The sequence below is a fragment of the Trachemys scripta genome, chromosome 23 (genome assembly GCF_013100865.1).
Source record: "Trachemys scripta elegans isolate TJP31775 chromosome 23, CAS_Tse_1.0, whole genome shotgun sequence".
In the NCBI taxonomy this organism is placed as follows: domain Eukaryota; kingdom Metazoa; phylum Chordata; order Testudines; family Emydidae; genus Trachemys; species Trachemys scripta.
Window position 1 is genome coordinate 15,114,210 of NC_048320.1, and position 26,296 is coordinate 15,140,505.

The 26,296-nt window shown below is 54.0% G+C and overlaps 2 protein-coding genes and 1 long non-coding RNA gene across 10 annotated transcripts in view; 2 read left to right on the forward strand and 1 right to left on the reverse strand.

Annotated features, from left to right (window-relative positions):
- Window positions 1-308: 308 nt before the first annotated feature.
- On the forward strand, window positions 309-8,928 carry VPS25 (vacuolar protein sorting 25 homolog; the record flags this gene model as incomplete). Its single annotated transcript, XM_034756283.1, has 6 exons — window positions 309-397; window positions 1,412-1,557; window positions 6,296-6,349; window positions 6,788-6,876; window positions 7,564-7,639; window positions 8,247-8,928. Coding segments are annotated over 6 exons (570 nt in total), but the record flags the coding sequence as incomplete, so codon positions are not given.
- A 7,378-nt stretch (window positions 8,929-16,306) lies between these two features.
- The window catches only part of WNK4 (WNK lysine deficient protein kinase 4), a 31,731-nt gene continuing 21,741 nt past the window's right edge, over window positions 16,307-26,296 (forward strand). For 3 of the 7 annotated variants that reach the window (XM_034756190.1, XM_034756191.1, XM_034756195.1), the window contains exon 1: window positions 21,811-22,477. In XM_034756190.1, coding sequence (XP_034612081.1) covers window positions 21,929-22,477 — 549 coding nt within the window. In that variant the 5' untranslated portion in view covers window positions 21,811-21,928. Of the gene's footprint in view, window positions 17,308-20,877; window positions 20,972-21,808; window positions 22,478-23,242; window positions 23,977-26,296 lie in introns of those variants that run through there. The other 4 variants (XM_034756197.1, XM_034756194.1, XM_034756193.1 and 1 more) reach the window with 4 other exon arrangements.
- On the reverse strand, window positions 20,075-21,727 carry LOC117869382. 2 transcript variants are annotated; one of them, XR_004643810.1, is made up of 2 exons: window positions 21,596-21,727; window positions 20,075-21,038 (listed from the first exon to the last, which is right to left on the reverse strand). It is a non-coding gene; the product is annotated as an uncharacterized LOC117869382 (long non-coding RNA). The 2 variants fall into 2 exon arrangements; XR_004643811.1 differs by having other exon boundaries at window positions 21,382-21,715.

A 26,296-nucleotide genomic window follows, 5' to 3' on the forward strand; every position in this document is an offset into this window, starting at 1 on the left:
ATCTCCCCTGCCAGCTCCGCCTGGGCAGGCCCCTCCCACCCTTTGAGCCCCCCCCCCGCCGCGCCCCCTTCTTCCTGTCACCCCAAGGCCCCCCGTGCCGGGGCCCCGCGCTCTGCCTCCCGCGTCTGTATGGACCCCAGCCGAACTTGCATTTTGGTGCCCATGGGCTCTCCAGCCTCCCGTCCCCCCAACCCCTTCCCCTCCCTCCTGCACTGTGCCCCTGTCACTCCTACCCCTGCACCCCTCTCCTGAGCCCCTAACCCCTGCATTCCCCTCCTGCACCCACCTGGGGAAACTGACCCACCTGGCACTGCTGCGCCTCTGCCCCGGGCACCCCCTGGGCTGCATACGGAGAGGGCAGGAGAGCAGCAGCTGCTGATGTCTCAGCACAGCCCAGGTGGGGAAGTGACCTGAATGCAAGAAGCCCTGGTGTTGTGTGTGTGAAACAGTGTGTATTGTGTTGAGGGGAATGTGTGTGTGCCTGAGTGTATGATTGCGCTGTCTCTTTAAGAAAGCACTCAGGGTCAGGAGGGAGGGATAGCTCAGTGGTTTGCGCACTGGCCTGCTAAACCCAGGGTTGTGAGTTCAATCCTTGAGGGGGCCACTTAGGGATTGGGGCAAAAATCAGTACTTGGTCCTGCTAGTGAAGGCAGGGGGCTGGACTCAATGACCTTTCAGGGTCCCTTCCAACTCTAGGAGATAGGATATCTCCATAAATTATTATAATAATTATGATTAAGGCTTGTGTTCAGACACAAGCAGCCTCAGGACCCATACAGGCAACAGCATACACAGATTCCCCCTGTCCCGTCACTCCAGATCAGTGGAAATCAGGTGCATGGGTGAGGGGGACACCCTGACATCAGCATACCCCGCTAGCAGACAGGACACTGCTCCCAGTCTGGAATGGCCAGGGGTGGCTCTGGGGAAGAGGTGGGGGACAGGAACAGCAGCGGCTGCACACGTGGAGGGGGAACCCCTGCTCCAGAGGAGTCACCTGGCTTTGATGGCTGGTTGTCCGGTTGTCCAATTGCCCCCTGCAGCTCCGGTGTCTGCCCCCTCTCCAGTGCAGCTGCTTGCCTGCCTGCCACCTTTGTCAGCCCAGCTGGCCCTCAGCAGGTCAGGTGGGAATCCAAACCCTGCGCATGGTGTCCTCTTCGGTGGCCCGTCCTGGTATTCCACCCAGGTGGCATCTGGAGTGGGGGCAGGTGTCAGGAGTACTGCTGGAGGTTTGCCTCGGGATTCATCTGTTGATGTAGCCGCTGTTTGTTGAAGCTTCAGGTTCCACTGACATTTGGTGAGGAGTGGCTTGTCTGACTGCATTTGTCACCCCCTTAAACCTCTTTAAGCCCAGATCCTGCTGTGCCTGGAACCAGATGTTGATCAGCAGCACCTCTGTGTTTGTTTCTAGGTTGCAGCCCAATGTGGACACCCGGCAGAAGCAGATGACAGCCTGGTGCTCCTTGGTGCTGTCGTACTGTCGCCTGAACAAGCAGTACACCATGACGGTCATGGAGGCCCAAGAAAGCCCACTTTTCCACAACAGGAAGCTACAGCGTATCCTTCACGCCCATGCTGTTTCGTTGCCCAGGTTGCTGTGGTGGCTTTAATCCAAACTAGGGCTGTCAATTAATCGCAGTTAACTCACGCGATTCACTCAAAAAAATTAATCGGGATTAAAAAAATGAATTGGGATTAATCGCAGTCTTAATCACACTGTTAAACAATAGAATACCAATTTAAATTTATTACATGTTTTGGATTTTTTCTACATGTTCATATATATTATATTCTGTGTTGTAATTGAAATCCAAGTGTATATAATTTTTTATTACAAATATTTGCACTGTAAAAATGATAAACAGAATAAATAGTATTTTTCAATTCACCTCTCACAAGTACTGTAGTGCAGTCTCTTTATTGTGAAAGTGAAACTTACAAATGTAGATTTTTTTTGGTTACATAACTGCACTCAAAACCAAAGCAATGTAAAACTTCAGAGCCTACAAGTCCACTCAGTCCTACTTCTTGTTCAGCCAATCGCTAAGACAAACAAGTCTGTTTACATTTGCAGGAGATAATGCTGCCCTCTTCTTATTTAAATGTCACCTGAAAGTGAGAACAGGCATTTGCATGGCACTTTTGTAGCCGGCATTGCAAGGTATTTACGTGCCAGATATGCTAAACATTCGTATGCCCCTTCATGTGTCAGCCACCATTCCAGAGGACATGCTTCCATGCTGATGACGCTCGTTTTAAAAAAAAATGCATTAATTAAATTTGTGACTGAACTCCTTTGGGAGAATTATATGTCCCCTGCTCTGTTTTACACACATTCTGCATATATTTCATGTAATAGCAGTCTCGGATGATGACTTAGCACATGTTGTTCATTTTAAGAACACTTTCACTGCAGATTTCACAAAACACAAAGAAGGTACCGGTGTGAGATTTCTAAAGATAGCTACAGCACTCAACCCAAGGTTTAAGATCTGAAGTGCCTTCCAAAATCTGAGAGGGACGAGATGTGGAGAATGCTTTCAGAAGTTTTAAAAGAGCAACACTCTGATGCAGAAACTACAGAACCCGAACCACCAAAAAAGAAAATCAACCTTCTGCTGGTGGCATCTGACTCAGATAATGAAAATGAACATGCGTCAGTCCACACTGCTTTGGAGTCTTATCGAGGAGAACCTGTCATCAGCATAGATGCATGACCCCTGGAATGGTTGTTGAAGCATGAAGGGACATATGAATCTTTAATGCGTCTGGCACATAAATATTTTGCAACGCCGGCTACAACAGTGCCTCAAGAATGCCTGTTCTCACTTTCAGGTGACATTGTAAACAAGAAGTGGGCAGCATTATCTCCTGCAAATGTAAACAAAGTTGTTTAAGCAATTGGCTGAACAAGAAGTAGGACTGAGTGGACTTGCAGGCTCTAAAATTTTACACTATTTTATTTTTGAATGCAGTTTTTTTTGTACATCATTCTACATTTGTAAGTCCAACTTTCATGATAAAGAGATTGCACTACAATACTTGTATTAGGTGAACTGAAAAATACTATTTTTGTTTTTTACAGTGCGAATACTTTGTAATCAAAATAAAATAGAATAAAGTGAGCACTGTACACTTTGTATTCTGTGTTGTAATTGAAATCAATGTATTTGAAAATGTAGAAAACATCCAAAATATTTAAATAAATGGCATTCTATTACTGTTTAACAATGTGATTAATCACAATTAATTTTTTTAATCACTTGACAGCCCTAATCCAAAGCAATAATTTGAGGTGGATTTTACTGTCTCTGTAAAGCAATCGGTAACCACGGGAGGGAATCCTGGAGAACCGTTCAGGTTGGGACCAGGGTGTGCTGAGTGGCACAGCTCCCTACAGTAGTAGATGGCTGCTTTGTCCAGGACGCCATAAATACAGCGCAGGGACTCTCAGTTACTTCTGGCAGTTACAGAGCAGAACTGTTTGCAAGATACACATTCTTCCAGGTCAACAGTTCTGCTCCTTGGCCCCAGACCAGCAGGCTCATTCCTGCAGTGTTAGGCATTAAATAACATTGTATCATCAGGGGCAGGGTGTTCTGCCTTGTAATCCTCCTTTGAGGAGTCGTGTCTCTGTGCTGCTGTCTGCATGGACATTAAACTTCACAAGGACTCCATGTAAAAAGAGGGATTTTTCTAAGTGTCATTGGCCAAAATTCCCCCTTCCAGGCCCAGCTTTAGGGAAAATGGCGCCCTGGGTGGACTTGAATTTTGGAGTCTCTGGCGCCCATGCCCCCCCCCCCCCCTGCTCCGGCCCCCATGGGTGCCCCATCACTCCTGGGCTCTCACCTCCGGGCCCCGTAGCCTCTCCCCAGTGCTTAATTTGTTTTGAAAGAGGTAAGCGCTAGCTAAGTGGCCAGAGAGCAGCAGCTGCTGGCTGGGTGCCCAGCTCTGAAGGCAACCCCACTGTCAGCAGTAAGGCAGAAGTGAGGGTGACCTGGTGTATGGTGTGTTGCCGCCCTTACTTCTGCACTGCTGCTGTGGCTTGTGGCGCTTAGCAGTCAGCCTGCGACTCAAGGTGGGCTTCGTGCTATCACATAGGGGCTGCATCTTGCTGGAGCCCACAGCCATCCTGCAGCCTTCTGGCCACTCCTGGCTCACCAACAGATTTTGGTGGGAGGGGCAACTTTAGCCGTGATTCCAGGGCCTACTTAGGCACCTTAAAACTCTAGGTTTTGTTCCCCCCCCCAGATAATAACAGTGCTCTGTCAGCTAATTTCGATCTAATTCCTATAAAAAGAAAGAAAAAAATATACAAACACCAATTAAAGCCATATTTTAAGTTTAGAACAATCAGGAGATAATACAGCAAGATATTCCCAATCCCTAACCTAGACGTATCAGTTCTGGTCTGGAGCTTTAACACAGATACCAGAAACACAAGTTTGATACTTTGTGCACTATCTTTAGTAGAGAGAAATAAAAAATACATAAAATCTGCTTAAAATTTGCTTACTTTCTCTAACAGACAAACTCTGTGTTACTGCCATTATCTACTGTTTCAGTCAATTGTTTTTCACTCCACTAAAAACATATTTACTTAATTTTAACAAACGTGATTGTGGATTTTATTAAGAACGGGAATTTATTTTTCTAATTATTTTGGCATTTATATTTACCGATCACAGTCACGTATGTGACTTACTAACATTTGACTTCATCATGACTATTAGTATCAGACTTGGAACCACATTTATTTTCGTACAAATTTAAAGTTATTTTACAGATATAACTAAAAATACAATTTGAAAATAAGCGACTTGCATCTGCACAGCGTCTGAAGTTAAATGTTTAGCTAATTTTTTTTAAACTGGCACTGCTAAGGTGAGTAAAAGCAACATTTACATTCTAGAAGGATACTGTTATTTGATTGTACCACTGTAAATAATGAATGACAAAGCACAATATGCTAATAAAAGAAATAATAATTACTCCAGCCAGGACAGGTTTGGCATTTTAGAACTCGCTACTCAAAGAATTAAATTTAAGCATAAGAAAAAGAAAATTATGAAATACACAGACCAGTCAAAAAACTAAAATAACAGCACAGTAATCTTTAACGAACTTTGAAAGAATAAAATGACAGAGAATATATGTGCATTGTGCATTTTGACGGGAAGTACGAAGAAGTAACAACAATAATAATAGAAGTATCAGAGGGGTAGCTGTGTTAGTCTGAATCTGTAAAAAGCAACAGAGGGTCCTGTGGCACCTTTGAGACTAACAGAAGTGCGTTAGTGTGTTCTAATAATAGAAGTGTGTGTGTGTGAGAGAGAGAGAGAGAGTGCGTCTGTGTGTGTGTGTGTGTGTGGTGTGTGAGAGTGAGTGAGAGAGAGAGTGTGTGTCAGTGTGCTGTCTCTTTAAGCAGAGCACTCACCAACCCAAACGCTTGTTCCCACAGCAGCAGCCACTCCTGGTCCAGAGGAAGCAGCACAGACAGGGTTCCCTTGTCCCCCCACCCCAGCTCATTGGAGCCCGGGTACACGGGCGGGGAGACTCCCCGACATCAGTGCTCTATGCAGCAGACAGGAGGCAGGCTCTTGATTCCGAGCAGCTTGGCCAGAGATGGCTATAGGGGGGTTGGGGGGGGGGGGGGCAGCAGAGTCTGCAGATGGCAATGGAGCAGGAAGGGGGAGGAGGGGCTCCCCTGTTCCAGAGCAGTTACTTGGCTGGTCCAGCTGCCCCCCTGCAGCTCAGGTTGTCAGTCCGCCCTCTCTCGATGCTGCCGCTCACCTGCCTGGCTGCCTCCATAAACCCTGCTGGCTCTCAGCAGGTCAGGTGAGAGATACCACGCAGTGCACCTCTGTGCTGTGCAGGGTGCCCCGCTGTGGACGGCACCCTGGGTGATGTCCTCCTTTGCCCACCCCTACGGCTGGCCCTGCCCCCTTCCCCCGCTTTCATCCAGCCTGTTCTGTATTTGTCATGTGCTGCCATCCACCCCAGAGGTGGCTGCATTTTGATGGGAATGTGGTTTTTGGTTTGTATGCGGTTTGTGAGGCGCAATGGAATCTTCAGTGATGAAAGGTGCCTGGAAATGTTACATGGATTTATTATTTTAGAGCTTTGCTTATTTCCGTTATTCAGGACTCTGTCAGGGCATGCCTTGCGTTCGGTTCCTTCCCCCAGCCCGTTTCTGCTGTGAGCAGTGTTAGAGATGGTCACACATCTAACATCATCCTCTGAGCTTTGCCTGTGCTGCTAAATCGCACTGAATGTTTCCTTAACCCAGAACCAGGGAAACTCCCCACGGAGTCCATACAAGTTGTGTTAGAAGAACTCAGGAAAAAAGGTGGGTGAAAATCTCTGCCGAATTGTCTGTGACTATTCATGATGCCTGTGCTGGGTGTGTCATCAAGACCTGTGTCTAATTTCCCTCCTAGTGCTGAGAGTCTGGCTGTGTGACTGTCCCAAAACAGTCTGGGCATGGATGTACCACTCCTATTGGACTCTCCCTGAGTTCCGGTTGTTTTTCAGTGTTGTCTCTGTTTTCAGAGTTCCTTGTCCCTTTCCTTATGCAGCATCGCAATCCGCTGCACTGGGAGAGGGAGGGTCGGGCCCAGAGGCAGGAGAGATTTTTGATTTGAATGTGGGGGTGGGTAGGAAGCAGGCGTGAGTGACAGGATGAGGTAGAGATGGAGCTACAAACAGACATAGCGTCCACCTGTAATGAGGTGTCATTCTTGACTTGGGGCCCTGTGGTAAATACACCCTTTCCATTGCGTTTCAGGGAACCTAGAATGGTTAGACAAGAACAAATCCAGTTTCCTGATCATGTGGCGGAGACCAGAAGAATGGGGAAAGCTCATCTATCAGTGGGTGAGGTCACAGAAGCTTTGATACTGTACAGCCCATGGTCCATTTCTGTGTATTTGGGGGGGCGGGGGGCAGCTCTCATTTCAGACTCGCTGCAAAAGGGTCTGAACCAAATTGCTGATTTGACATCTCACCCGCAACCAGCCCTTTCTAACCGCCAGTCCCACAGGCAGATGGACGCTGACAAAGGGTCTGGCTTGTGATCTGTGAAAAATGCAATTGTCAAATGTTGGTGCCCTGATTCCCCACTGCCTTTACCTTTGGGGGTCCCATTCCCCTCTGCTGCAGGGAGGTGTAGGGCTCTTGCAGTGGTGCACACCTTACATTGTGTAAAAAGCTGTGATAGGCAAGTGAATGCACTGTTCACACCCATCTCCCCGTGAGTGTGGTTGAGAGTTCAGTAGTGAGCACAAAGCTGCTGTTGCACTCCCCTCCATGACACGAGTTCTCGTTGTAAAAGTTGTTGTCAGAGTTGGAGAGAAGGAGTAAAGGATGGCGAGACAGCGACAGGGGTTGGACTGCTTTCTCCACAGTCAAATCTCCTTGTCTGAGGAGTTAGTTTGTTTGCCAGTAAATACTGACTGGGTTCCACTCTATTGAAATGAAGATCCAGCACTGATCTCTGCTGGGAATCTTAACTGGTTGTAAGACACAAAAGTGAAATTCTCTACATTGCTCTTGTTTTTCCAGGTGTCTAAGAACGGCCTGACCAACTCTGTATTCACACTCTACGAGCTGTCCAATGGAGATGACACAGAGAATGAAGGTAACATCACTTCTTGTGTGTTCTGGGGCTGCTTTCCAGAGCACAACAGTACTGTAAGAACAAATAATTTGTACTGCCAGGTGACAATTTTAATGGTGAAATTCTTTACAGTTGCTTGTAGTTGCTGCATGCTCTCTCTGTATTTTGGGGCTCACATTGATCACCACTGAGAAGCGGGGCTGTACGCTTTATTCGCTACCCACCCTGAGATCTCCGTATCATTAGTGTGTTTTCCCTGCCTGTCACCGAGCCTCTCTCCCTTCACCACACCAAAGCTCTGTCCTCTTGTTCCTCTGGCTCCAGGGGGGTTGAGTTTTCTTCCTTGTGAGATCTGCCTGGCTCCCTTGCAGCTTTCAGGTCTGTGCTGAAAGCTGCATTATCTGTTCCTTCTCTGTTTAACAGCACCCAGCTTATCTCTTTCTGACGTGGTGGCAGCGGTGGCTTGGATTCATTGTGCTCTTTGTTACACTCTTGGGGTCTGTGAAAGGTGCTCTGTAAGACACCTCCTAGTTTGCCATCATTAGTCGCAGACTGCTGTGCGTTGTGTTGGTTTTGAGGTGTGATTCTTATGGTTTCTATTGACTGAGGGTGTTTCATCCTTCCCTAGAGTTCCATGGCTTGGAAGAGTCCATGTTGCTTCGTGCCCTGCAAGCCTTACAACAAGAGCACAGGGCTGAAATTATCACACTCGACGACGGCCGAGGCGTCAAGTTCTTTCAATAGGCACCCCTCCTTTTCCATCTCCTCTGACTGCTAAAGTATTTCTAGCTTGAAAGGCTCAGTCTTCAGGCCTGGAATCGAGCAGTGACTGGAAGCAGCTGCGTATTCTGGCTTTCTTGGGGCAAGGAGAAGCTGTGAAGCCTTCCGAAGACATGACTTTTTCTTAGAAATCTTCAGAGATCTTCTGTCGTTCTCTGCTCCCTGTTGATTCTGTTTATCTGAGGGGTTAAAGCTGCTCTAGGTAGATTCAAGAGGAACCGCTCCAGGAATGATGCGGAACCACTCCAGTTATTGACCCTAGTTCCTGTAAAAGTAGCTGAAGAGCAGGCACTGGCAAGCCAATCACATGGCTCTTCAGCTAGAGGCTGGTTAGTTGAGTTTGGCTTTCAAAGGGCAGATCTCTCGCCCCGTTCCGGTCGCAGAGTGCAACGAGCAGAACCACCGAACCGGTGACAGCTTTTGAGTTATAAAATATGTCAGCAGGAGAACAAGAGGCGTCACTGTGAAGCAGACGGAACCGGGGAGGTGCCTGGGAATTCATTTGGCATAATTAAAAGAAGGTGTATTTATAGAGCAGCACTGGGTGGTTTTTTTCCTTCATTGGTAACGAAACTGAGGATTGCTTTTCTGTCAGATTAGTGGCCTTACATTGCAATTCTGCGTTGAAAAGGCTGTGAAGATGGCAGCCTACTGGGGAGAGGGGAAGGATTCCCAGCGAGTCTCTCTCGCTGATTCCAAATCCAGTGGTCTGTCTTTGTGAGTGAAAAGATGCCTTTTCTAACTGCCAGCCCCACAGACAGTCTGGGCTCTTTCCAGCCTGTGTCCTAGGGTGTGCAGCGTCACCTGGGCACTCCTGCCTGTGGCTAGAGAGATGGAGCAGGTGTGACAGGGCTGCTCTGTAGCAGTGATGGGTAGTGGGAGGGGACAGTTTGGTGTTCAGACCCTCTGCCCTGGTGACGATGGGTGAAACAGCAAGAGCTCAGCTCAATTCTGCTGAACAAGTCTTAGCTGTGTTTTCTGGGGCAGCACAGGACAGTTTGCCCTTCCCTGCCCTTGTCTAAGCAGCGTTCGGCACTGGTTCAGCTGCAGCCCTCGCTGACACCCCTTGTCAACACAGGTAATTTTCAGTGCTGACAAGGTGCTAGAGCCTGGCCTGAGGGGCTGGTGGAGAGAAAACCCTTCTGCATTGTAATGGGAACTCATGTGACTTGGAGTCACTGGTACACACACCCTCGGCTCACGTGCTGTCCTTCGCACAGGTGCGTCTGTGTCAACCTGCACCTGGGGGCTTTGGTGTGACACCTCAATTCTGGGGCCGTCTCTTACTGCTGCCCTGCGTGCTGCTTTGCTGGTAGGAGGTGTAGTAAGATGAGGCCCTAAAACATAAACTCTTGTGTCAGAGGCCCAGTCTGAGGCCTGAAGCCTGAACCAAAGCACTTCCAGGCATTGATAAGCACAAGCTGGGCTGTGAGCCAGAGACAGGCCCCACTCACAGAAGTTGGCAAGAAGAGGGCTGCTAGAAGCAGGTGCATCCACACATAAGTGCTAATAAGAGGAACTTGTGCCAAAATGGCATCAGAACACTCCACAGAGATAACAAGGAACAGGCAAGTGCATCTTAAAGACAGGGTCAAAAGGACAGCATGATGGATAGATCTGTTTAAAACAACATGATCAATGGAGGAGCAGCATCCTAATATGTCAGTAGGGATAAGTAATCTGTCCTGTAACTGTATACAAGTAGGTCCCGGAGTGCGCATCTTTGTCTGGCCTAGGGGGCAGTGAAAAGTCCCGCCACTGACTGAGCTGGTCCATTGCCAGGGGGCACAAATTCGTAGTATGTCTTGTAAAGTCTACGGGAAACTATTACTGTGCTCCATTTAACAATAAACCTGGGGCGGGTTCCTTCGTACCTTACTAAAGTCTGTGGTCTTTGGGGGTTCTCTCGGGGTCTGCTGTGTCAGCGATCCGCACAGAGGGGACACGCACACAGCCGACTGTTATCGTCATCGAACAAGAGCAGAGCACCACACCGGTAGCTACTGACAAGGAGGCCTGGCTCCTGCAACCTAGGCTCAGAGGGAATAGCTCTGGCCTCATTCCTCTGCACCAAGGCGGGCGGTTTACACAGGGCTAATGCGGTCTCCAGTCCTGATCATCTCTCCGCGAGGACTTTCCTGGGCTGTGAATAAACAGCAGGATAGCAGGGTGCCCTTGCATTCCCCTCCCCCAGAAGCCAGGATGGCTTGTTTCTTGGACAATTAAAGCCTTAAACAACTGGTTTTATTAGCCGTAATCTTAACCCTTTGCTTCCCAGTGCTGCCTCGTTGTTCCTCTCTCAGGTGGTGGATTTTGACGGCTGTTTTGACGAAGTGGGTTGTGACTCCTTATTTAAGGCACTGATGTGTGGGCATGGGGCTCTCATGTGACTTGCCACCCACCCCATCACATCTCCCCTGAAACTCAGAGCGAGGCAGCTAAGACTAGGAAACTTCTTGGTCTGTTTCCCTAAGTGCTCACAATTTCCATCTCCCCGCAGCTGATGCAAGTACTGAGCAAAAATAGTCACCCTTCAGCCGGAGCCTGGTAATGAGTGGGTAAGGAAAACAGAGCCGAGCCCACCGTCGTCTGTGAGCCGCAGCCGAGAGTCACTGTGCTGGGGGCCGACGGGCGCCCTGGGTTGGCGTCTCTGGCTCCCGTCTGGACAGAGCCGCAGTGGGTGGGTGGTTGTGCTCCCCAGCATCAATTCAACAAGTCTGGTTTGTTTTGCCCAGCAGAGGGAGCCAGTGCACTCCCTGCAGAACCCAGAGCCAGCGCCTCCAGCCCCGCACTGCCCTAGGACAGTGCCCCGCTCACTATTCTTTGGTTAAACATGTTTCTCATTGGCTTCCAGCCCTCCCCCAAGCTGTCTGCAGACCAGATGGGTGCTAGTGAAGATCTCTACTTCGGGGTCGGCTTTGGTTCCTCCCTGTTCTCCCCTCACATCCAGGCTCCTGCCGGTCTCTGCTGTTTGCCCTCTCTGTCCTCACAGCTAACCCTGTAGCTCCTGTACCCTTCCCCTCTCCAGCCCCTGTGCCCTCCTCTCTCTGCCCTTCCACCCTTCCACACACTGCAGCAAAGGGTCTCTTCCTTGGTGGCTCTGTGCCCGGACAGCCCCGGCTTCCCCACATGCCTGTAGCGGGGATGGTACCAGCAGGGTTACAAACCTTCTTGTCTGTGACCCTGAGCCATGAGTCTTTACCGAACAGGCCCAGGGTGTTTGTGTGTCTTTCCTGTTCACGTGGCTCAGACCTGCTCCGGGCCTTGCATTCCTGCTAGAGCTACCTTCCCTGTATGTACCCTTGCTCTCCATGACTGAGTCTGTGATCTTAATTAAACAAGCTGCTGCCTCAGGAAAGAGCTGATGTGGCTTTAGATAACCCTGTAGCCAGCACGCTGTACTCCCTTTTGTCCAGAGCGCTCTGACACCCCTTCCCTGCCCTGCTCGTCCCCTCCATCACATCCAGTCAGCTCTAACCTGGATGGCGAGTTCCTTGGGGCAGGGACTGTCTGTATTCTCTGACCAAGGGCCCGACCAGCTGCCCGTCCCGTGGAGGAAGGACTGGACTGTCTGAAGGGGCCAGGTAGAGCAGCACTGTGCACGGTGCAGTCCTGTGACTCTCTGCTGCGGCCAGCTGGTATCGCCATGTCCCCCGGAGCCCAAAGAGCCTTGCTGGCCACTGCCTGCCGTTGCAGGATCCCAGCGGAGTGACTGCTAGCCGTGGCAATGCAAACAGAGCTGGCGGCGGGAGGGATAATAACCAGGCTTTTTATTGTCATCTGACATTGATTGTTTGGCATCCTTATCTGTGTAGCGTGCTTGACTTGGCAGTGCAGTTAGAAGCAGCCTGGCTTGCGTGGGTTGGAGTTGCTTTGGGAGCCCCCCGGTGCTGCGTGGAGCTGGAGGAGATCTCGTACAAGTGCCAGGAGGTCTCCGCAAACAGCAAATGAGCTACTCAGCCAAGCCAGGGGTGAGACCAGGCGTTTGGCTTCCCCGACTGCCTGTTTTCTCCCCCTGCTGTGCTGTGTCTGACACCTAGACTGCAAGCTGTACCACACCCGCCGGCTGGATTGCCCTGGGTTGTTCTCTGGCCTGGGTTACACAGGAGGTGAGACTAGATGGTCCCCTCTAGCCTTAACATCTGTGGAAAACATCATTATTGTCATTTCCAGGTAAGGCCTGGAGAGCAGAGACTAGCCCATGGTCATGCGGGAGGGAACAGAACCCAGGTGTCCTGACACGCCGGGCTGGCTCTAACTACAAGACTCCACTCCCTTCCCTTTATATTTCTTCACAGCCGAGGAAGAACTCCAATGATCTTCTGTAAGTAAAGCAAACGAATTGGTGCACAGGGCGAGTACAACCTCGGCCCCTGAGCTGGGAGGAGGAGAACTGCAGTGTGCGCGCTGCAGGCCAGGGCTGGGACTAAAGCCCAAGTGGGGGGAGTGCTGGCAAACGGCCAGGGAAGAGGGAAAGAGCAAAGCTTGAAGAATCACAGCGCCTTCACGTTGGGCTTTGCCACAGAAGTGTCAGAAAGTTGCCCAAAGGGGCTTCTGCTTCCTTGGGCGAGAAGAGCGAACCAGGAGCGGGCAGATAACAGGCAGCCAGTTCCAACAGCTCGGCTGCGGAAACCTGCCCTCAGTAGTAGTTGGAACGATGGCGAGGATACCTCTCCGTGGTCCGTGGCAGGAGGGTATTCTGCCCGGACAGGGGTTCAGCTGCTGGCACCCAGGCAGGGAGCGGGCAAAGCCCAGCTGTGCAGAGCCTGCCGGGTGGCTGTGGGGATTGGCTGCCAGGGAGAAGCAGCAGTAGGATCAGGTTTCACCCATTCCCACTGTAATGACACAAGAGTCTGGGCTCCCGATGGGGGATGGGGGCCCCACACTCAGACTCAGCAGTGTGGAGCCTGTTTGGAACCTCCCTGTTCACACTGTGGGGCAGTGAGCCCTGGCTGGCCCTTTGGACACTCCCAGGGCAGCGGCTTGTCAGCTTCCAGTGGAGGGTCTGCTGCTGCACCAGGGGCTGGGGTTAGGCGGGTCTCTATGGGGCTGATCAGGTCCCTGCAGCTCTGAGATCCCAGCTGCAGCTGGTCACACTGATTACAGGCTATCTGGCCAGGGGAAGGTGGAGCGTAAGGGGCCCTGGGCTGAGATCAGGGCACTATCAGGCCATGCACACCCAGCTCAGACCTGCTCACGGGCTTGGGGCTTTTTTTTAAATGCCATCGGTTCTGATCGAGTGTCGTTTCAGTTTGACCAATTCTGACCCTTTGTCTCTGGGGAGCCCTGAGTCTGCACTGGCCCCAGAGCTGTGTTCAGGGCTGGAATGATGTGTCTGTGTCTAACTCCAGGCTAAGGAAGTCAGGAGAAGAGTTACCTGTCTGGAATTGAGGGACCTCCCTGGGTAGGTGCTTTAGGCGACCGATCGAACATAAGATCAGGGCTGGAGCTCCAGGAGGAAAGTGACCCGTGTCACACCCAGGAACTGAGAATGGGAAGCTGAGAACTCCCCCAACCACACCCCAGGAAGCACATGGTTCCCTAGTCACTATCCTCGTCAGGAGCTCAGGGATTCCTCTCTCGCGGTGGGTGGCATCACCAAGCCCCCAGCGCACGCAGAGCAGGGAGCACACCCTGCCAGGAAGCAGCAGTGTGGGGAAAGCATGACACTGCATGTTGCCTGGGTAGGCGAGTGACTCTGCTGGGGACGTGCTGTGCAGCTGGGACCTGCTTGAATTTTTCTGATCACGCACAGTTCTCCTGACATCCAGTCTTGTGCCATTCTGCTCCGTCAGCCTTGCGAAAGGGTTCAGATGAGCCCTGGACTTCGAGGCCCTTCTCAGCAGTGTTGTTAATTTTGAGTCTCTAATGGGATCTGTCCACCCCCAAGATACACACGGCAGGGCCAAAGCCTTCCCCATATGTGCAGAGGCTGGAGCGAGCCCAGGACGCTACCCCGCCAGTGCCAGCCCAGGCAGATATGTGGTTCCCCAGGGCGTGTAGTTGATTGAAATGTGCGTCCCAGTCTTGTGCAGGGGAGCCCTGGGGACCATGACCAGATGCTGAGAGGCGCTGAGTTCAGTGGGCATTCAGACCTCCTCCCTGCTCAGCCCCATCGCAGCCCCTCTGCCTCCCTGCCATGAACTCCGAGCTCACAGGAGATGGATTCTGGCAGCATGGGAGCTAATAAGCAAGACAGTGGAGCGCTCAGCAGAGCAGCGTTCCCTTTGATTAGTGACCTAATCCCCCAGGAGAGCGACGGCCCAGCTGGCAGCCAAACACATAGGAAAGTAGGTTATGTTGCTTGATTAGAGCGGGCCTTCAAAGAGCAGGGCTGGCACCGGCACGGGCACCAGGGGCCATGGAAATGTCACCCTGATAAGACACCGAGTGTTGTGTACAAACCCTGAGCTCTAGGGACCAGCTCTCGATTAAGGGCTGGGAGTTTCCATTCTCAGCCCACGTCAGGCTCCATGTGGTGCCCCAGGGTTAGGTCAAGAGGAGGTGGCTGGAAGGTGCCTGTCTCTGGCTGTATTGTTCCTGCCACCGTGCAGCAGCCACACCCCTTTCAGCTGTGGCGAGTTTGGGGCTGGAGTCTGAACGCCTTGGGGCATCCCCAGAGGTGGCATGATGGGACAATGCCAGGTCAAGCTCCCTTTGCCCTGTCCCTCTGCCAGCATGATTCCCCCTCACCCGCTGCGACCTCTGTGGGTGGAAGAGGGGTGTTCGTTCTCCATGTTCATCAGGGCGTGGCCCCTCTGCTGAGGCTGCTGGCAAGAGGCCTGATCCCAGAAGTGGCTTTTGTGATGGGGACACCTGGCTGCCGGAAGCTGAGCTGAGGTCCCGAAATTCAGTGCACACAGACCCCTGAGGCCTGGCAGCTGGGGTGGCTCCCAGCCAGCTCCGGATACGTCCCAGTGACCTGGAGGCAAAGAGGCCTGGTGCCCCTGTGCCAGCCCTTCCCTGCAGCGTTAACACTGTTAGCTCTGGAGCTCACCATGTATCCCAGGAGCTCAAATGCCAGGTGAGCTCCCACTTTTCCACCTGGTCATCAAGCCTGGGCTCTGTACAGCCTTCTAGACCCGCTCTGGATTTGGTCCCATTTCCATGCACTGGGCCAAGCCCCAGAGCTTATCTAACAACATTCACCCCGTGCTCGGTGGTGGGGTCAGTGCTGAGAAGGGAGAGAGGAGAGGGAACCTGCTTTTCCTCTGCCGGGGGCGTCGGACACCTGTCTGTGGCAGACCTGGTTGTGCAGCAGGGTGAGCAGCACAACTGGCCCTGCGCCACTGGGAGGTGGCAGCAGTCCTGACGCGCAGGGTTTCTCGCGCAGGGGAGACAGTTCTTTCCCCGCGTGATTTTGGAAGCAATGGGTTTGCACCAGTTGGTGCCAAGATCAATATCCTCCTCCCCCAGCCCTGAGCCACATGTTCTAGTGTCCCTGTCTCTGAGCTGCAGATGATTCTCACAGGACAGCTGCAGAAAAAGCCACCCAGGGGCTCCCCCACCCGACCTGTGTACATCAGGCCGAGGATCCCTGGCTTTGCTAAAAGCCACCGCCAGGACAGGAGAAGAGGGAAAGCCATTGCTGGCCTTCCTGGGCAGGGAACTTCACAAACCTGCCATCCGCTGCAGGAGTAGGGAAGCTGCAGCCTCATGCCCGCAGCTCTGCCGGGTCCTGGAGGGAAGGCAAAACTTGCACCGGGCGTGCTGCTTCCGCGTGGCGTTGTGCCCAAACGGGGGTATTGGGCAAGTGAATTCGCTTGGATGGGAAGCCGGGCCAATGCGGATCTGCTTACGAGAGGGAGCTGTGTGAGGGGCAGGGATAACCTCATGTGTGCTTCCTCTGCCCGGGAGGGAACATCATTCTGCAGCGCTGAGCGCCCAGGTGTGTGGTCTGTCACCACGAGGTCCCCACTCTGCCATACGAACAGTGTTTGCCGCACTGCATCCGACCGTTGGTCCATCTGGCACCCTGGCTCTGGCTTCAGAATGCAGCGACCCCTTCCTCCCCTGACCTGGCATTGCTGAGGGGGGAGTTATTCCACACACGTTTCTGCAAGTGGCCTGTGCCTGTTCTCCCAGCAGCACGTGCCCCGGCGGAGCAGAGGGGTGGGGTGATTTCTTCTCCTAGCTCACACACCCAAGCTACACATTAGCAATTTTCAAGCAAGGCGAGAGAGCGGGTCTCAGCAAAGGGGGTGCTGGCGGGAGAAGTCGTGCCCAATCCGCTTGGTCACTGAGCAGGGGGGAGGTGACGCTTTTGGGAACCCGCCAGCGTTCAGGGGATTTGCAGTTTGATCCCGGACCTATCCAGGGCTTCTGCAGAAACAATGTTTCATTAAATGTTTCCCGACCCCTCCCACCCCAGTTAAGGGGATTTGCAGTGCTGCACATTGACTAGTGCTGGGTTGTGAACTTTAGCCGCTGCTCCAAGGATCTGTGTATATTGTCCTGGAAATGGGGTTTAGTGGCTTTAATCTGGGTGGAGGACACTGCTGGGCTGAAATCGTTTAGTAGAAACAATCTGACTTTAGGGGAAATAAATTAATCTGAGCTACAATTGCTTTGGATTTTGTGTCAATGGCTCCACAGAGCTGTGAAACGAATGGAGAGCACCCCCGAAAAGGCAACAGGTGCTTGTCCATATGCGAGATAAGGGCTGCTGGTCCCGGCCATACACTCGTTAATAGCTCATAGCTTAATGTCTTTATTACACACTCACTTTGCTCTTTTCACCAGCAGCTAAAGCAGAGCTGGGTGCCATGCTGAGGCTGCAGACAGACCCAAGGGCCCGATACCTTGAATCACAGCTGCACGGAGCAGGAGGCGGTTCCGGCAACTTGCAAGAGAGAGGCAGCTGCTGCTTTCCAGTAAACATGATGCTCTGAAGCCTCAGGTTAAAAGCGGTAAGTAAATGACTAGAACAAGCACTTTGCTACAGCTCAATTACACCTGCGTCACCCCGCTGCCTGAGTCATTTCACACCGGAATGGAGCATGGACTGCAGGGAGCAAGCCTGGGAGGGCCAGGGGCTATCTGGGACCCAGTCTGACTTTCCCAGCTCTAGAAGGAGAGGAAAGGAGAGGCATAAATTAAGCTCCCTATAAAGGATCTGGTCTGAACAGGGCCGGCCCTAGACCAAATGGTGCCCTAGGCGAGGAGCCTCTTTGTTAAACTTTTGAATACCTTATTTTTTATTGCATTTGTAGCCCATTTCATGAGTTAGATGCATGATTTATCCCTGTCACGTAAGACGATAAATGTGCACGCTAGGATCTGTAAATCTATTTATTCATGCCATATGTAAACAAATAAAAATAATTTGTTTCCTTTAAATGGATAGAAACTTTTTAATTTGAAGAGTAACTGAAATGTACTAACAGCAAGAAATTGAACTGTGCACCAACATTGGGTGGACATAATAATATAAGAGCGGCCAGACTGGGTCAGAGCAAAGGTCCATCTAGCCCAGTATCCTGCCTTCCGACAGTGGCCAATGCCAGGTGCCCCAGAGGGAATGAACAGAACAGGGAATCATCAAGTGATCCATCCCCTGCCGCCCATTCCCAGCTTCTGGCAAACCAGTATTAAGTAGTGTTCCAGTAGGTGACAGCCTTAGAATGTTAACCCTCCTCCTGTTCTTTTTGCGGATACAGACTAACACGGCTGCTACTTTGAAACCTGGTCCTTTAGTGCCCAAGGTCGCTTTTCTCGCCTTTGCCCTCACGAACTGAAGCAGCGTCAGATCCAAAGACAGGCCAATGGCACTTTCAAGCGCTGAAATAGCAAGCGATGTCAGCCTCTCATTAGCCATCATCTATCGAAGATATGTTTTAATGAGCCTGAGCTTTGAAAAGCTGCACTCACCACCCGTGACTGTCACTGGCAGCGTGAGCAGAATCCTCAAAGCTATCCACACATTAGGAAAAGTGTCCTCCTGCTCTGCATCATGCATGAATTGGAGAACTTGGAGTGGAAAGTTCTTCCCGTGTGGCAGAATGGGATGGCTGTTGTCCAATTCGACATAGAGGTCTTTAGCATTGATGTCCGAACATGTGTCAGCGTCCAGTGAAGGTCCAGTGAATTGTTCAAGAGTCTTTTCCTGTCCCCTGGCAGCTTACTAAGGTCATACAACCCTCCCCCCCCCCCCCCCGCCCCACCTTCTTTTCATGGTGCTTCATTTGTCTGAACCTTTCTTCAATGGACACTCAAGCAGTGTCAATGAGCAAGCAAAAAAACTCCCTCGTGAATTTTTCTCCCAAGCTTCCCATCACCTCATCTCTGCCCTCGTAACCAAACTGTCTCTTCTTCTGATGAATACAAGTTTCCTTGAAGACAGGCTCAAGTCCTCAGTTTTCCCACCATTTCTTTGGCACTAGTGATGGCATCTTCAAATCTGTTGTCTCTGTAGGCCACAATGAAATCAAGGCAGCTTCTCATCAAGGTCGCGATGTCGGAGTTTGTAATGCCTTGCTTACAACATTTTCTTGGAACAGGATATGGGCCAAACCACAAGTGAGTGATCTGGTTTGCCAGACTTTGTGCCTCATGTCGGATTCTGGCCTTGGCTTTACTCGACTGCGCCGGTTCCACCAGGGTGTCATAAACCTCAGTCACTTGGTACCTCACTGGCCTTATGCTGCCTATGCAGCTCTCCCAGCGAGTGTCACTTAGCAGTTTCAGGGTTAGATTTGTAACATTGTCCGTGAGACTCTTCCACCTGATTGCTGATGCTGAAAACAGGGCATATATCCTTTGCAGTAGTCCGGAGAAAGAGATTGAATCTAAAGAAGATGACGCTGCGTCTGACACAACTAGGTTGAGGGAATGGCAGCCAGAGCTGTTTCTGTCATCATGCGAGGCTGATTCTTCCTTATCCTTTCTCTCCTTTTCACGTAAGCCAGATTTTTCTCTATTCTCCGCTTGTCGTGTGAGCCCCACTCTCCTGCACGCCGCCAGGAAACCTGGACAATTCTCCATCACTTTCCTCACATCTCCATTCCTTATCTTCAAGTAAATCTGCTAATTCCTTACTAACAGGAGTTCTGCCATTTACTCTTCGCTCCTCAATTTCTTCTGCATTGGGACAATGGCTACTGCCTACAGCCCTGTCTGTGTTGTTCTGTTTCATATATTTTCCCATCAAATTTGCCCCTTGCTGAAAACTAGATGCAATTGTGCTTTTCACTTCCTATACTGAGCTCCTGAAGGCTTCTTCCAGGGCATCTTTTATTTCCTACGGGGGAAAACAGACAGTATTAGGAGAGCAAAAGTCCATGTTCTGCAGTCTTGGGCCTGGTCTACACTAATCCCCCAATTTGAACTAAGGTACGCAACTTCAGCTACGTGAATAACGTAGCTGAAGTCGACGTACCTTAGTTCGAACTTACCGCGGTCCAGACGCGGCAGGCAGGCTCCCCCGTTGACTCCGCGTACTCCTCGCGGCGAGCAGGATTACCGGAGTCGACGGGGAGCACTTCTGGGTTCGATTTATCGCGTCCAGACAAGACGCGATAAATCGAACCCAGAAGTTCGATTGCCAGCCACCGAACCAGCGCGTAAGTATAGACAAGCCCTTAGAACGTCATCGAACAGTACGTGTTAAGCATAGCAAAAGAAGTAACTATTTCTTTTATATTGCTGCATAGATAGGGATTCAATAGATATCTCTGGTGTCTCATTAAATATGTCCTTTATTAGGCGCTACTTATACTCTTCAAGACTTAAAACAAATACACTTTCACAGTTACACAATAAAGCAAGGTTCACTATATCGCGGCTGGGCTGTCACTTCATTCTTGTATCTCACTGACTGACTGGCGACGCCACGCCCCTTAAGTCCCCGGGAGGGCTGGGCTGACAACGTTCTTGGAGGTTCGAGGAAAATGTAGTTCTCAGAAAGTTTGGAAGGTTCCACGAGATTCTACAGAAGTCCAGAACATTCTAGGAGGTTAGTGAAAAATGAATCCACACACGGAATACCTGGAACATTTTACTTCAAACGTTCTATTTTCCCTTTTGTCACTAACAACAAAAACAGCCCCCCCAAGCCCAGCACCCCATGCGGTCGCCTGCACCAAATCCGGCCCTGGTTCTGATGACTGCACTGTGACAGCACATGGCTGGCTCTCCCTACTCCCCTCACTGAGCACTGGAGAGTTACAGCCTCAGCAGAATAACGTGCAGCCAAGTGAGGAAGAGGTGACCAGTGGGGACTCACACAGGTTAATTCTCCTGTTTCCATGCAGCATCAGCATTTTAGGGGGCGCTTCCTTGGTGTGGAGGTGTCTGGGTTTGTGGATCAAGCGTCTCCTCCAGCAGGAACACCCTCCCCAAGTGTGCTGCAGAATAGACAGCCGAGGAAGGACCCCAGTCTAGCAAATGGCTCTGTGCTGCATATAGGAAGGAACTCATGCCAGAGCAGGGCAGACCAGTGCGCCATCTTTGAGAATAACAACAGCACTCGTCATCGACAGATCTCAAAACACTTTACGAAGGAGGTCAGCAACATCACCCCCATGGGACAGACAGGGAAACTGAGGCCCAGCGAGAAGCAGCGATTTGCCAAAGGTCAGTGGCAGAGTCAAGAACGGAACGCCAGCCAGTCTCCTGCCTCTCCCAGACATTAATGCTGCACCTGTGGGAGGAAAGGACTTGGTCATGAGTTGTGCGCCCTGGTCTGACGTCACCCCGTGATGTGGGTCTGTCCTTTAGCTGGGGGCAGAAGGCTCATTAGCCCACAGTGACCCAAGAGGTCTTTGTGCCCAAGTGCTCCCATCCCAGTGTCGGTCTTTCTGCAAGGACGATCCGTCTCTTTGGGCTTTGCCATCCCAATATTTGGGGTTTTCCTTCTGTCAGAGCAGTGCCACGGGAGCCCTCTTGGGACCAAGGCCCTGCTGTGCTAGGGGCTGTACAAAGAACAAAGGCAGGCATTGCCCCCGTGCAGGTTTGGATAGAAGGCCGGGGACAAGGGGCAGCACCTATTGCGTGGCCACCACAGCCGGCTCGAGGCCCGGAACAGCAGGCTAGGGAGGTGGGTGTGAGGACTGGAGTGGGACGCAGAGGGTCCGGCTGGCCAGGCTCCTCCTCGGGCTGCTTGTTCTGGCTCGGTGGCGCTGTTATTGTAGGGTCGCTCCCGGAGCTGCCCCCCGGAGAGCGGGGGGATGGGGAGGCTCTGAACTGTCCCAGCCTCACCAACACCTGCGTTCTCCTGAGGGTCGGGAGCAGCGCTGGGGGGTGAGTGGGGAGCCCCGGGCGGGCCTGGCCCCCCGCCGCTCCCAGCCCGGGCAGGCGCCGAGCCTGCCGCTCACCCGGCTCTCCTGCCGGCGGGGGCGGGGCGGGGCGGGGCGGGCCGGGGGCGTGCGCTGCGCCCGGGGAGGGGGAGGCGCCAGGCAGGCGGAGCTCGGCTCCGGGCAGCCCAGGGTCGGCGCCGCACAGCGGCTCCCAGTCCGGGCTCGGTGGCTGCTGCGCCTCCAGGTGCGAAGCGGGGAGCCCGCCTGGCCCCGGGCGCGGACCCCCCGCACCCCCATGCTGATGCTCCACGTGGCCGGGCCCCCCGCGGCCGGAGCCATGTCCCAGACCGAGGTGGATCTGTCCGGCTGCGGCATCGCCCTGGAGCCGGGGACCCCCGGCCGGGCAGCCCCGCTCCGCAGCCGGGGGCGCGAGAGCCGCCGCGGCTCCTACCGGTTCAGCCGGCGGAGCTCGGCCGAGCTGGAGCGGCTGGGGTACGAGGGGCCCCCGGGGTCCGGCCCGGCCGGGGCGCAGGAGGCGCGCGGGGACCCCCGGGCTCTCCAAGGCGCAGAGCCCGCGGCGCGCTCCGGCTCGGGCAGCGAGAGCGGCGGCCAGACGCCCTCGCCGCCGCCGCCCCCCGGCCGGGTCTCCCCGCGCTGCGCCCCCCCGGACGAGAGCCGCCGGGCGCAGGAGGAGAACGAGGAGATCGAGACCCGCGCCGTGGCCACCTCCCCGGACGGCCGGTTCCTCAAGTTCGACATCGAGATCGGCCGCGGCTCCTTCAAGACGGTCTACAAAGGGCTGGACACCGAGACCACCGTGGAGGTGGCCTGGTGCGAGCTGCAGGTGGGTGCGGGCCGGGGGCGGGGGGTATCGGGGCCAGGCGCCCTCAGGCAGGGGCGTGGGGAGGGCTGAGAGACACTGGACATGACGGAAAGCGCCCCCAGCGCCCCCCGTTCCAGCGCCTTCGCCCTCAGGTGGGCCGGGGGGTCCCCGGGGCGGCTGCTCGCCAGGGGTCACTTTGCTGCACACCTGTCGGAGGCGGGGTGCTGCAGAGCCAGGAGCCCCCCAGTCCCTTGGCACCTGGCTGGCCTGTGGCGGAGGGTGGGGGAGAATGGGGCCGCCTGAGTTCTGAGTGGGGAAGTGGGTGCCGCGGCTCCCGGCGGTGGCTGGCTGGGCAAGGCGCAGTCCCTTGGGGAGGAGGTAATGTTCTGCAGGGTCAGGGGCCAGGGTGCCTGAGAGTGGGGAGCTGGTTGGACCCTGATGTCTGACAAATTGGGGCGATTCTGTTCGGGATCCTTCCCCCACGCTCTAGGGGCTAGTGGAGCAGCTCCCCAGCACGGGGTCACAGCGACTGCAGGGCTGGGGCACCTCGGTCCGGCCTGCCAGCCCAGCAGGCTGCAAGGCCCCTGCTCAGGACCCAGCGTACCAAGCCCCTGTTTGGCTGCCCCACTCTGGGGCTGCCCCCTGCTCCCCCAAGGTTCCCAGATCAATGGGGCTCTACTTCAGGTTAATCCGACACTGTGCTGGGGCACAAGGCCGCCCCTTGGCACTCAGGCTCCAGGGGTGGGTGGGGGGTGAGGGCTGTGTGGGAGTTTCCCCAGCCCTGGCCCTGGATTGCTGAGCTAGGCAGGTTGGAGTGAGGAGGGATTGATCAGCAGGATGGGCCTGGGCCCTGGCTCAGTGCTATGTCTCTGCCTGTGGTGTTGGCAGGGCTAGGGCAGGCTTTTCTGCAGGTGCCGGGTCGGTGGCTCCTTTCCCCAGAGGGGTTTAAGAAAGTCTGGGGTTTGTGACTGGCCCAAGTGCCCCTTTGACGGCCCTGGGACTGAGCCGTGGGTCAGGTTGGGCTCTCCCGGACCCCCAAAGCCGAGTTCAAGACACGTCTCAGACTTCAGGTGGGGGCATGTGCGGGTTGCTTCCCCCAGGTCCCTGTCCCCTCGTTCGGCTTCAGCCTCTTTCTTATTCCTTGGGCCTCCCACTCCTCAGAGATTCTTGTGATACTGTGGCAGACTGGGGAAGACGGAGCTCCAAGAAGGTGTGTGGGGGGATTGGGGCCACATCTGGTCATTTCTCCGTTATCTCTGGCTCCTGCAGCCCCAGGTCTCTCCTTTCCATTAGTAGTGGCCTCCCGTGGCTGGCACGCTGGACCTGTGATTTCTCTTACGTAGGAGAGCTGGCAGCAGCAGCCACAGATACTGAATTACCGTAATTCATGGCTATTCCCATTGGTGCCATTTCTGCAGACGGACGGCAGCAACCCAGCAACGCATGCCCTTGCCCACCTCCAGCGTGGCTCAGATCCGTAGGTGCCCATGTGCTGGGATCTTGGTGCTGTGCCAGACGGGGTGAGACCAAAGGTCCATCTAGCCCAGTGTCCTGTCCTCCGACAGTGGCCAATGCCACGTGCCCCGAGGGAATGAACAGAACAGGGAATCATCAAGTGACCCATCCCCTGCCGCCCATTCCCAGCTCCTGGCATGTTGGGCCCTGGTGTGAAATGCTCCCAGCATCTCGCTGCCCAGCCGCTCTGGGCTCCTCACAGCTCAGTTCTGCATCAGTTGCAGCTTCCTGCATGGCTCATTCTCATCACGTGGTGATGGCAGCGCCCGCAGCCAGCATGCTAGTGCCGTGCATGCCAATCCCGGCCCCATAGAGGTTGTAGTTGTGTATCAGGCCTTACGTGCCAGGCTCTGGGCTTCCTTTTCTGCATGCACTGCTCCGCCCATCAGAGGGGCTGCTTCAAACGCCAGCCTTGCCCCCCTTGCCAGCTCTGTGCCGTGTTCTACAGAACTAGCCCCTTAGGGTTCTGGTTTCGGGGCACTGCTGGCAGGTGTTGGAGGTGCCTCTGGAGTGTAGATGGGGGGTATGGTTCCTCTCAGGTTCTCCTGACAGAGGCTAGTGTGGTGCCAGGGGCGTAATCAACAGAGATTTGTTGGTGGGCACCCGTGGCCGGTCTGTGTGATGCTTTCAGAAGCTCTGTGGTGCCCTTAGGGGCTGGATGCAGGAGCTGCTTTAACACACCCGGACCTGGCACTTTCTGGTCTCCTGCCAGCTCTCCCATCCCTTCCTCCTCCAACCCCAGCCTCCCTCTGCTGGGACTGGGGAGCTTGTGCTGAGAGGGGGCTGGTTTCTCTAGCCCCCATCCTCCTTCCTGCTGCAACCAGTAGCAGGGCTGTATGGGGACTATCCCTTCCGGAGGACCCCACGTCTCCACATAACCCCTTGGGATGGGCTTCGGCTGCAGTCCAGAATCTCTGACCACCCTCGTCCTTGGGGCGGCTGGTGCAGCTGCGAGTTCCAAGTCCTTGTTTACACAGAAAAACGTGTCTTGCGAGTTTGTCTCCTGCCCCTAAGAGCAGCGTGGGGCGTCGCTGTGTGAGCTCGCCGATGGCTGCGTCTCCGGGTGGGCGGAGGGACTCCTGCATGGCAGCGGGTGGTTCTGGGAGGAAGGGGCATTGTGCCCTGAGCAGCAGGCTGGCCCTTCGTGTCTGCCCACTGGCGCTTTGCTCGGTCTGCCGGAGTTTTCTCCCGAAGCTTCCCACCTTGCACACAAAGCGGAAGCCCCTTGGTATTAGTGATGATGCTTCCCGGGGTCAGGCATTGAGGTCCTTTGCCCAGAGGGCAAAGGGCACGGGGCACCTGGCACTGGCCACTGTCGGAAGACAGGACACTGACACGCTCTCCGCAGTCAGCCCCACCGTGCCTGGCTTTTCCTGGGTGTGGAATTTGTGTGTCTCTCTGTGGGTTTGTCACGTGCTGTATCCTGTATTTGGGCCGTGCCAGGCATGTGTGTCCCTGGCCTGTTCTCCGCGCGCGCAGCCTGGGGGGCATCTGGCCACCTGTCTTGGCCCCAGGTTGGTTCTCAACCCTGCCCCAGTGTTGCTGCTCCAGATTGAGTTGCCAGGCGGATCCCAGTCTCTCTCCACAGGCCACATCAGAGGGCGCCCGTCAGGCTGAGAGCACGGGCCGTTTGCGAGGCTGGATCTGAGGTACCCATCAGACGTCCTGCAGCCCTGCTGGGGCGTGGGGAGGAGGCCGTTTGTGTTGGTCTCTTAGCGTGGCTGGCAGTGTTTGGCGCGGCCAGGCCGGCTGTCGTGGGGATGGTGCCAGACGGCTTTCTGGTGTGCTTACAAAGTGATGCTGATTTGGGGGGCCACCGAGTGGGGGGCCTGTCTGCAGGCATCAGTGCTGAGCAGTGCCAGCCGCTCCGTGTGGGCTCTGGCAGGCCAGCAGGCTGCACCGTCCCAGGACGAGGCAGGGGGTACAAAGTTCCTGCTGCCCCTTGAGTCCCAGGAAAGCACAAGAACAGCCATGTGGGTCAGAGCCAGGGTCCGTCTAGCCCAGTGTCCTCTCTGCCGCCAGCCGGCGGTGCCAGGTGCTGCCGAGGGAATGACCAGAACAGACGGTCACTGAGCGCTCCATCCCCTGCTGCCCGGTCCGAGCTTCTGCGCCAGCCCTGGTTCGGCTGCCTCCTCCAGCTCTGCTGATACCCCTCGACCCTGATCTGCCCCCCGAGCGCTGTGCCAGTCCCCTCAGCCCTGACCCCCCTGCTAACTCCCCCCGAGAGCTCTGCCAGTCCCCTCAGCCCCGACCCACGGCCCCCCTGCTACCTCTTCCCCCCCCCCCCGAGCTTTGCCAGTCCCCGCAGCCCCGACCCACAGCCCC